At 45.4% G+C, this 11,432-nt stretch overlaps 1 protein-coding gene across 1 annotated transcript in view; it reads right to left on the reverse strand.

Annotated features, from left to right (window-relative positions):
• Window positions 1-11,432, reverse strand: part of ALK (anaplastic lymphoma receptor tyrosine kinase) — a gene marked incomplete at its 5' end in the record, with an annotated part of 508,673 nt that overhangs the window by 126,751 nt on the left and 370,490 nt on the right. Inside the window, 1 exon segment of the mRNA XM_010840704.1 lies at window positions 358-489. Within this exon segment, the coding sequence (XP_010839006.1) occupies window positions 358-489 (132 nt within the window).

The following is an 11,432-nucleotide window of genomic DNA, read 5'->3' on the forward strand; positions in this document are numbered from 1 at the left end:
GATAAGGGAGGCATGTGGGTGATGAAAGAAAGGCTTAGAAAGTGCAGGAGGTCTGGGCCTCGAAGGTTTCGCACATCATGTTCGAGTTGGGCTGTAGTCTGCACATTTTCTTTATACATGAGGATGCTGAGAGCATAACATAAGATCTGGCTTGGTTCTTAACTATACGCTTTTTCTAGACCATGGGTCTTAGCTCCATCTTTTGAAGACTTGTGTAAATTTTGAAAGTTGCCACTGAGAGGACATAAGTGTCATGGGACATAAGGGAGGTTGCTCAAGCTTGCCTACCTCGGGTGGTGGGGGGAAGAGGGGATGTGAGCACAGGGTGGGGTGGGTGGGGCAGCCCCATCTACTCACGGCACAGCTGGCCCTCGTCTTCTCCCTGGGCACAGTCCCGGTGGAAGTCACAGGCCTGCCCCAGCTGAAGGACTGTCCCGTTCCAGCAAGTGAAGGAACTCTGCAAGGCCATCTTGGAGCCCGGAGATGATCCTGGAGCACACACAGAGACACAACCCTGGTCAGCTCAGCTGTCCCGCAGGAAGGCTGTCGAGAGGCATCCCTCCGTACCATTCACATTTCATGGCCTGGGACAACCCTGGCTTCAGTCTGGCCCAAACCAGGGTTAACCCCAGGAGGCAGAGAGGAAGTCAGAGCCCTGACCCCACAGACCCCTGGCTGTGATGTCAGTGGTAGAGTGGCCTGAGCTTTGAGCCATGCTCCCCCAACACTGTGGGGTCCTCCAATCTGTGGCTTTCGTGTGCCAGGTGGACAGCATACAGGGCCACGAAGCTGCCCTCTCCCTCTCACGGCAGGGGTTTGCTGGAGGTGGCCCTGGGCCCTCTTCCACAGGCTAGTCCCAGAAGGGCTCAGTTTGTCAGCTGATGGCAGATGACCTCTTGTCACTGTCAGATTGGCCCCCAGCCTAGCTGCACATTCTCAGTAGCTCTTGGGCGTGGGCAACACACAGGCCCTGCTTCCTTTGGGAATCAGATCCAAACTCTACCTGTTCTTAAATGTCCTCTGTGATCTGGGTCCAAATTTCCTTTCCTGTCTCACCTCTCTCGGTCTCTCCCCACGACCCCTGGGCTCCAGATCCTTCTGGCCTTGGTTGGATGCAACCTGGTGCTAGAATATCCATTCCCAGAACATCTTCTCCACCAAGTTGCTTGAGCCTCTGTGTGTTCCCAGCCCTAGCCAGTGTCCAGTTCACAAAAACTCTGAACATCCGGTGACCTATCAGTGGCTGGCTGAATAATGCCTCCCCATCAACATCCATATCCCAATCCCCCAAAGCTGGAAATATGTTATTTTATGTAACTTGTTGTGATCTTTAGATGGCAGGTTATCCTGATTATCCAGGTGGGCTCAATGTAATCACAGGGTTCTTATAAGATGGTGATAAGATAGTCAAAGTGAGAAGTAGACCTGATGATGGCAGCAAGCTTTTGGACTCATGGGAGGAAGAGGTTGAAGGTATTTAGGATAACAAGAAAAATTCTCCTGTACTTTTGCTTGGTGATTTCTAGTTTCCAAAGTATTTTTTTCTTATGCCTTATACATGCTCATGAAATACACTTAGGACCTTATTGCCCTTATTCTCAGTCCTACCAAAGAAAACATGAGCAAAATAAAATGCTTGTAAAGTCTTCCCCAGCCTATGAAACAAATGTAAGCCGTGTCCTGTTTTATTCACACCTTCTGATTAGGCCTTGTTTCTCATCATGTGTTTTCATGAACACGCGCATGTTTCATACACCAATTACTTGTCATTCCCCAAATAGCTTTTACTTTTACAGTTTCTTTTACTTTCCTTCATTTGAAAAATATATGCCTATTGTCTAAAGTTCAAAACCAGGGTAAAAATCAACAAAACAATGCTCAGAATCCCACTACCCAGAGGCCATAATTTTTAACATCTTGGTAGATTTCTCTTTTGTTTTTGGCCTGTGCTTTAAAAGTGTGTAGAGTTGTGTCATATGTGTAAATTGCTTAAATCAATTGAGGTTATATTGCAAGCTTTTTCTAGGGTTTAAAAATTCCCCATGAGAATACTTTTTAATGGCCACAATACTACGTGATATGTACCATAATTTATTTCAACATTATTCAATGATCAGATTGTTAGACTGTTTATAATAACACTTTGAAGAATATCTTTGAGCATGAATTTTTACCCACCTTTCAGATTATTTTCATAGGATAGATTCCCAGAAGTGGAATTACTGAATCAAAGGGTATAAACATTTTAAAGGCCCTTGATACATACTGCCAAATTGCTTTCTAGAAGTTAATCCAATTTATACTCTCACCAGCTGTGTTCATACATGCATGCCCCTCTTACTACATCCTGGCCAGCTCTGAACATTATCGTGATTTTTAACTAAAAGTATTTCCCTGCTGTTTTATTTGTATTTCTTTGCTAGTGAGGGTGTATATTTTTTTTCCACATGTTACTAGCTTTATCTTACTCTGATTTTTAGGGAATTGCCCACTTCCTTTTGCCAATTTACCTTTTAGGTTCTCCATGTTTTCCTACTGAATTGTATGAGATTATTAACAAGGATGTGAAATTATTTATCACATGCTTGGCATTTCCCCGCCGCCCCCCCCCCCAGTATTTTATATGTATTTTCATTCTGTTTATAATGCATCTTGATATCCAGGAGTTTTAAAATTTGTATGTAATCCAAACCTACATATTTTCCTTGGTGTTTTCTTCTTCTTTTGTGCCTTAGAGTGTTTGTTCCATGTGGGTTGGTAAGTAAGGTGTGGGTTGGCTTTTGTAGTCTTTGAGTTGCTCTCTCACTGCAAGGTTGCCCTCTCATTAGTGATAAAGAACCCGCCTGCTAATGCAGGAGACATAAAAGATCCCTGGGTCAGGAAGAGCCCCTGGACGAAGGCACAACAACCCACTCCAGTATTCTTGCCTGGAGAACCCTATGGACAGAGGAGCCTGGCAGGCTTCAGTCCATAGGGTTGCACAGAGTTGGACATGACTGAAGTGACTTAGCACGCAACTAGCTGTTTGGATGCCTGTCTTCTTCACCAAACTGTAAGTGACTTGAAGGGAGGGATCAAGTCTTACTTCCATGAATCTACAACAGTGGCTTGTGTAGAGATCTCCTCACCCCAATATTTGGGACTTGAACTGTGGTATGTATTAACTATGGATGTGATCATCATGCCTGCTTTATTATTAACAGTTGATAATACAAAGGTTCAGAGTGGTCACATGGCCTGCTGAGAGATTGGTGGAAACCCACATTTTCACATCTTGATCTCTATCTTTTGCACCCTGTCTATGGGGTCCCCCCACCAGGTGATGGGTGGTATGGAGGATGTGCTCAGGACTGGTGATAATGGGTACAAAAGGGCAGGGAGTCAGTACCCTGTCCTTTACTCACAAACCCGGATGGAGGAGGGGCCCAGTCATGGGAGGGGTGCTGCTTTCATTCTCTGGATGCCCTGGTGTTTTCTCTGGGTGCCCTGGTGTTTATCCCCAGGACCTCTCTGCTGCACAGCCACAGTCCAGAGAAGCCGTCTCCTCCAGCCCTGCTTCTACCAACTCTTCCTCATTTCCTTTCCCCAGTTGGATACTTACAGGCTCCCTGGCATAGCCTCCTCCACACCACAGGGAACTTTATGCTTGTGAGAGATTCAATTAGATGGACGCCTGGTACTCTGATCTCTACTGCCAGCCCAAACTCAAAACTAATGAGGCGCAACAAAAAACAACCGCTCTGTCTTCTCAAGTTCTTTTTTTATGGGGCCCATAAATTTCAAGGAGGAAAGTACCCTTGGTGAATGGTTTTAATCAAGGGCCCGAGTTTCTGAAACAGCATCCTTTCTGTGGTTGTGAAATGATAATTCTGGCTTGTGGAATAGGGTAAACTGAGGCCCTGGATGGTTGCAGCCTGCCCCAATGCAGCAAGGAAGGGACAGAGCCTGGAAAAGAAGATCCAACACCCTCTTCTTGAGGTCTTCCAGCCACAGGTTCTGGTGATTCATGGAAACCACTGAAACACCAAATGCCCTAATCACAGAAAGATTAGGGAGAGCTAAGATCAAGTCACTTCAGGGAAACTGATGCTGGGGTTTTTTGGTTAGTAGGGGTCTTCTCTATGGAAATCTATTTATTACCTTTGAGGAGGCAGTTCTTTCCAGAATAATAGTATAAGTCACTGGGCTTCCCAGGTGGCGCTAGTGGTGAGGTGTGGGTTTGATCCCTGGGTCAGGAAGATGCCCTTGGAGGAGGGCATGGCAAACCACTCCACTATTCTTGCCTGGAGAATCCCATGGACAGAGGAGCCTGGCAGGCTACAGTCCATGGGGTCTCAAAGAGTCAGATATGACTGAAGCAACTTAGCACACATACATACATGGGTGTAGTAAGCCACCATCATTCCTTACCTTTGTACAGCACTGTAATAGCTTAGAATGTGCTTTCCCAATCCTTCTCTGTTTGAACCTCATAAAAAACTGGCAGAACAGTTATTCGTATTTCCATTTGATTAATCAGAAGAATGAGGATTCAAGAGATTAAATAACGGAGAAAGAAATGCTGTCTAAACAGCAAGGCAGTACAAAATCCAGCCAGTTATTTGCTAGGTGCTTTGCCTGAGGTCTCACAGGGAGTAAACCACAGGGAAGGCCCAGAACATGGTCAGATGACCTCAGATGGGGTTCTTCTCCCATCACTTGTGTTAGATCACCTTCTGAACCAGCACCCTGACGGCCCAGGGAATCACTTGGGAAGTTAGAAATACTGTTGATATTCGGGCCCCACATGGCCCAATGAAACCAGTATTTCTGGAGGACAGACTCTTGGTACCAGGGTATGAAAAGCTCCTGGGGGACTTTTCTAGTGGCCCAGTGGTTGAGAATCTGCCGCCAATGCAGGGAACACAGGTTCAATCCCTGGTCCAGGAAGATCCCACAAGGCACGGAGCAACTAAGCCCGTGCACCAAAACTACTGAGCCTGCGTTCTAGAGCCTGTGCCCCGCAACAAGAGAGACCACCACAGAGGGAAGACTGCGCTACAATGACGAGTAGCCCCTGCTGCCTGTGTGCAGCAACGGAGACCCTGCACAGCCAAGAATCAAATAAATAGATGAGTAAATAAGTACAAGCTTCTGGAATGATTCTCATGAGTGTAGGGTTGAGGGCCACTTTCCCGAAGGGCTGGAGGATTTGGCCCTGAGCGCCTATGTGTCATAGGTGGGTCTTTTACCTCCATGGTTCTCCAATGCCCCCTGGTACAGTGAGGGAGTGGTCTCAGACCTAACCTCCAAGACCCCTTCCATCTTCAACATCCTGATTCTGGGGTTCTGAGCAGTGGTTCTTGGTAACTATCTGTTTAAAGGGTTGCTCAGATATAGTTCGTGCTGCCTTTATTAATGCTGACCACTTAATGGCTTCCTTGGAGCCTGCTGCCAAGTCACTCACCCAGCGAGCTTCCCCTGTTGTCTCCTGCCATCTCGGTCATCTGTCATTTCCATCTTGGAATATCTCTCCTGAAATAGCATGCCACACTTGCCTGCCTGTTTATCTTCTCTCTGGGTGAGGGAGAAACCAGTTCAGACTTGCACCCGAGATGCGTGGGGCCCCGGTTGGGTTACGTGAACCGCTGTTTGACGCTGAGTAATTCATTGGGTTTGCTCACTGGGAATGGTTCCTTCTCCCTAATTGCTCATTCAAAACAGAAACCCACACCTACGCCCCTCCTTCAATCGTGTCTCAGAGACTTCATGCTACAAAATCTACACAACTCTCGTAACTCAAATTTCTTTTTTAAATGAATGTCAAATTTTAGGGCACTTAATTAATTTTTAATTATGGTGATTTATGTGACATTAAAAAAGGCACAGTTGTATCAGCTTTTGGGCTGTCTCCCACCTGCTTGCTCTTGCCTAACTGATGACACTCGTTAAAGGGGGAAAATTTGAGTGCTGCATCAGTGGAGGGGGAGTGCAGATCTTGCTCTTAAATGAAAGAGAAGCAGAAACTATGGTGGGAGGAGGCCGGCTTCTAGAGTGTGGGGAGGTCAGGAGTGGGGCTGGAATCTGAGCCAGGCTCCCAGTGGAAACTTACTGTTTCCCAGGACGAGGAGAATCAGGTGTTCAAGGGTAAACAAGCCCAGAGACATGAAAATGGATGGTGACATGATGAGGATGTAGTCAAACAATGCACACAGGCTAACAGCCGCCGCCACCATGCTGATGTTAATGGAGGTGTTGGAAGGCCTGGGAACTGTGTAAATTAAGCCTGGCAGAGACCAGTCCTGTTGAGGGCTTTGGCCTCATAAATTGTAGTGCGGACAACCTCATTAAAGAACTGGCATCTTCGGTTCCTACTCAAAATGTAAATTGGTGTGGAGAGGGCCTGGCTTCAGAGGCCAAGAGGGTGGGATGAGGAAATGCTGTGCTAGGAGTCAGGAGAACTGGTTTGAGGACTTGTCTTGCCACTAGTAAGACTCATGGGAGCATGAGCCAGTCACTCTTCTGGGCCTCAGTTTCCTTGTTTGTAGACTGTCCACAGCCAGTCACTCACATTTACCATGGGCTAGTTGTGTTCGCAGACTCTCTGCATCAAAGCCACACTGAACTTGGTAATCATGCTACTTCTGGGCCTTGCTGCAGACCTACAGGGTCTGAAGATCTCAGAGTGGGGCTCTGGATCCAGCATGTTCCACAAGCCCCATGGGGGACAACTAGGTACACCACAATCTGAGACCTCTAGTGCTCACAAGGTTAACTGATCTTCAGTTCCTTCGCTCCTTGGAAGAATCTCAAGCCTTCCAGCACCACCCCTCTCTCACGGTGACAATTCCTTCCTTGATGCAGGGCTCTCATTTCTGTTATGACTCCAGCAGACCCAAGGCACCACTATGTTCAGTCTGTGCTGACGAGACCCCTAAGGGGCAGAGACTAGGTTCCAAGTGCAAGGAGGTTCCTTGCACTAGCTGGTGGTGTGAACTCAGACATATCCTCACAAGCTTCTCTCTTCTATAAATCAGGGAGGCTGTCTAATATACAGGATTTTTGTGAGGATCAAATGACGTTGGGTTTCTTAGGAGCTAAAGAGCATCCCAAAGAGTTTGGGAGAATTGGCCATGGAAGTTGGGTAGAAAGTTGTCAATGAAGGGATTGACCAGGCCAAATTTTGGAGGCAGACAGTACCTCTGGAGATCCCTTATGCCTGATGTGTTAGTTGCTCAGTCATGTCGGACTCTTTGCAACCCCATGGACTGTAGCCTTCCAGGCTCTTCCATCCATGGGATTTTCCAGGCAAGAATACTGGAGTGGGTTGCTATTTCCTTCTCCAGGGGATCTTCCTGACCCAGGAATTGAAGCCAGGTCTCCTGCACTGCAGGCAGACTCTTTACCATCTAAGCCACCAGGGAAGCCCTCATGTCCCAAGAGAAGATGAAACCCTTTCAGCAAAACAAAAGTTCAAACAAACCCAATAGTAATTTGTGACATAAATAATAGCTATGAAGAGTAATTGCAAGGAAGAATTTCTAAGATTATCTGTCTCTAGTGTCACCTCCACCACCAGAGTTAGTTTTCTGAGCCCAGCTCCCTTTAGGTCCTAATCCTAAATCTTCACTGGTTTCCATGGCCTTCAGTTCAAACTGAGCCTTTGCACACCCAGCTCAGCCCACTTTCCCAGCCTCACCGTGTGGTTTGCATCTTTAGCTGAAGACCATGACTTGCAGTTTCTTGAACATGCAGCCATGGCTACAGCCTTTGTGTAACCCAATTTGGTGGGCTAGATTCACCTTCTCCATCTGAGCAATTCCTTCTAACTCAGATGTCACTTTCCCCGATTGCTTGTTCTTCTCCCTTGAAGAAAGATGTATGCCTCCCTCTGCGGTTCTCTGGTAATCACTATACACCTTTAATGGTGAACTCATCGTCCCCATTGGTGATTATGTTTGCATTGCTAACTTCTCCCACTAAATTCTAAATTCTTTGAGGCAGGGGATCTATCTTATTTTATCTCCTGGAGAGTGCCTGGCACATAGTAAGTGCTAATAAATGTATGCAGAAGAAGTGCAAAATAGATCACTAAGTTTAAGTAGAAAAATGGGATGAGGTAGAATTTCCTGGCATTCTGGAAATTACTAGTTCCTTTAGGTTGCACTGTAGCAATTCCATACACACATCTTCCCCTCTCAGCTGAAATCCCGTGCAAGCTTTGGATTAGTGAACAATGTTCAGAGATTCTACTAAGAGCCTAGGGTTAGGGTAGTGAACAGAAGGTGACATGGGTGACCTGGTTTGACGGGTAGGCCATGGGAACCTTCTCTGGGGAGGAGATGTTCGAGCTGATACTGAAGGAGAAGAGAAGTCAGTCAGCCATGTGGAGAGCTGCAGAGGAGCAGGAACTGCATTGCCAGGAGTGGGAAATGATACCAATGATCTAGAAGCAGAGCAAAGGCCAGTGTGGCGCAAAGGATCACAAGGGCCAGGAGGGTCATGAAGAGTGGATGGGAAGGGAGGCAGAGGCCCAGTCAGGCAAGATCTTGCAGGCTGTGGGAAGGGGTGTGAATTTTGCTTAAGGAGTATAGACAAGAGACTGAAAATAACTTGATTTCTAAAAAGGTTGTTCTGAGCAATTTAGGGGCTTCCCTAGTGGACCACAGCCTTGTCTGACTCAGTGAAACTATGAGCCATGCCGTGTAGGGCCACCCAAGATGGATGGGTCATGGTGGAGAGTTCTGACAAAATGTGGTCCACTGGAGAAGGAAATGGCAAACCACTTCAGTATTCCTGTCTTGAGAACCCCATGAACAGTATGAAAAGGCAAAAGACAGGACACTGAAAGATGAATTCCCCAGGTCGGGAGGTGCCCAATATGCCACTGGAGATCAGTGGAGAAATAACTCCAGAAAGAATGAAGAGATGGAGCCAAAGCAAAAACAACACCCAGCTGTGGATGTGACTGGTGATGGAAGCAAGGTCTGATGCTGTAAAGAGGAATATTGCATAGGAACCTGGAATGTTAGGTCCATGAATCAAGGCAAATTGGAAGTAATCAAATAGGAGATGGCAAGAGTCAACATCGACATTTTAGGAATCAGTGAACTAAAATGGACTGGAATGGGTGAATTTAACTCAGATGACCATTGTATCTACTACTGTGGGCAAGAATCCCTTAGAAGAAATGAGTAGCCATCATAGTCAACAAGAGTCTGAAATGCAGTACTTGGATGCAGTTTCAAAAATGACAGAATGATCTCTGTTCGTTTCCAAGGCAAACATTCAATATCACAGTAATTCAAGTTTATGCCCCGACCAGTAATGCTGAAGAAACTGAAGCTGAACAGTTCTATGAAGAGCTACAAGACCTTCTAGAATTAACACCCCAAAAAGATGTCCTTTTCATCATAGGAGACTGGAATGCAAAAGTAGGAAGTCAAGAAACACCTGGAGTAACAGGCAAATTTGGCCTTGGAGTACAGAACGAAGCAGGGCAAAGGCTAATAGCATTCTGCCAAGAGAACGCACTGGTCATAGCAAACACCCTCTTCCAACAGCACAAGAGAAGACTCTACACATGGACATCACCAGATAGTCAACATCGAAATCAGACTGATTATATTCTTTGAAGCCAAAGATGGAGAAGCTCTTTATAGTCAGCAAAAACAAGACCGGGAGCTGACTGTGGCTCAGATCATGAACTCTTCACTGCCAAATTCAGACTTAAATTGAAGAAAGTAGGGAAAACCACTAGACCATTCAGGTATGACCTAAATCAAACCCCTAATGATTATACAGCAGAAGTGAGAAATAGATTTAAGGGACTAGATTTGATAGAGTGCCTGATGAACTATTGACAGAAGTTCGTGACATTGTACAGGAGACAGGGATCAAGACCATCCCCAAGAAAAAGAAATGCAAAAAAGCAAAATGGCTGTCTGAGGAGGCCTTACAAATAGCTGTGAAAAGAAGAGAAGCAAAAAGCAAAGGAGAAAAGGAAAGACATACCCATGTGAATGCAGAATTCCAAAGGATAGCAAGGAGAGATAAGAAAGCCTTCTTCAGTAATCAGTGCAAAGAAATAGAGGAAAGTAATAGAATGGGGAAGACTAGAGATCTCTTCAAGAAAATCAGAGATACTGAGGGAATATTTCATGCAAAGATGGGCTCAATAATGGACAGAAATAGTTTGGACCTAACAGAAGCAGAAGATATTAAGAAAAGGTGGCAAGAATACACAGAACTATACAAAAAAGATCTTCACGACCCAGATAATCATGATGGTGTGATCACTCACCTAGAGCCAGACATCCTGGAATGTGAAGTCAAGTGGGCCTTACAAAGCATCACTATGAACAAAGCTAGTGGAGGTGATGGAATTCCAGTTAAGCTGTTTCAAATCCTAAAATACGATGCTGTGAAAGTGCTGCACTCAATATGTCAGCAAATTTGGAAAACTCAGCAGTGGCCACAGGACTGGAAAAGGTCAGTTTTCATCCCAATCCCAAAGAAAGTCAATGCCAAAGAATGCTCAAACTACCGCACACTTGCATTCATCTTACACGCTAGTAAAGTAATGCTCAAAATTCTCCATGCCAGGCTTCAGCAATACATGAACTGTGAACTTCCAGATGTTCGAGCTGGTTTTAGAAAAGGCAGAGGAACCAGAGATCAAATTGCCAACATCTGCTGGATCACTGAAAAAGCAAGAAATTTCAGAAAAACATTTTTTTCTGTTTTATTGACTATGTCAAAGCTTTTGACTGTGTGGATCACAATAAACTGTAGAAAATTCTTCAAGAGATGGGAATACCAGACCACCTGACCTGTCTCTTGAGAAATCAGTATGCAGGTCAGGAAGCAACAGTTAGAACTGGACATTGAACAATAGACTGGTTCTAAACAGCAAAAGGAGTATGTCAAGGCTGTATATTGTCACTGTGCTTATTTAACTTATATACAGAGTACATCATGAGAAATGCTGGGCTGGATGAAGCACAAGCTGGAATCAAGATTTCTGGGAGAAATATCAATAACCTCAGATAAGCAGATGACACCACCCTTAGCAGAAAGTGAAGAAGAACTAAAGAGCTTCTTGATGAAATTGAAAGAGGAGAGTGAAAAAGTTGGCTTAAAGCTCAACATTCAGAAAACTAAGATCCTGGCATCCGGTCCCATGACTTCATGGCAAATAGATGGAGAAACAGTGGAAACAGTGGCAGACTTTATTTTTTGGGAGCTCCAAAATCACTGCAGATGGTGACTGCAGCCAGGAAATTAAAAGACGCTTACTCCTTGGAAGAAAAGTTATGACCAACCTAGGTAGCATATTGAAAAGCAGAGACATTACTTTGCCAACAGAGGTCCATCTAGTCAAGGGTATGGTTTTTTCAGTAGTCATGTATGGATGTGAGAGTTGGACTATAAAGAAAGCTGAGCACCGAAGA

The sequence above is a fragment of the Bison bison genome, unplaced genomic scaffold (genome assembly GCF_000754665.1).
Source record: "Bison bison bison isolate TAMUID 2011002044 unplaced genomic scaffold, Bison_UMD1.0 scf7180017864145, whole genome shotgun sequence".
NCBI lineage: Eukaryota > Metazoa > Chordata > Mammalia > Artiodactyla > Bovidae > Bison > Bison bison.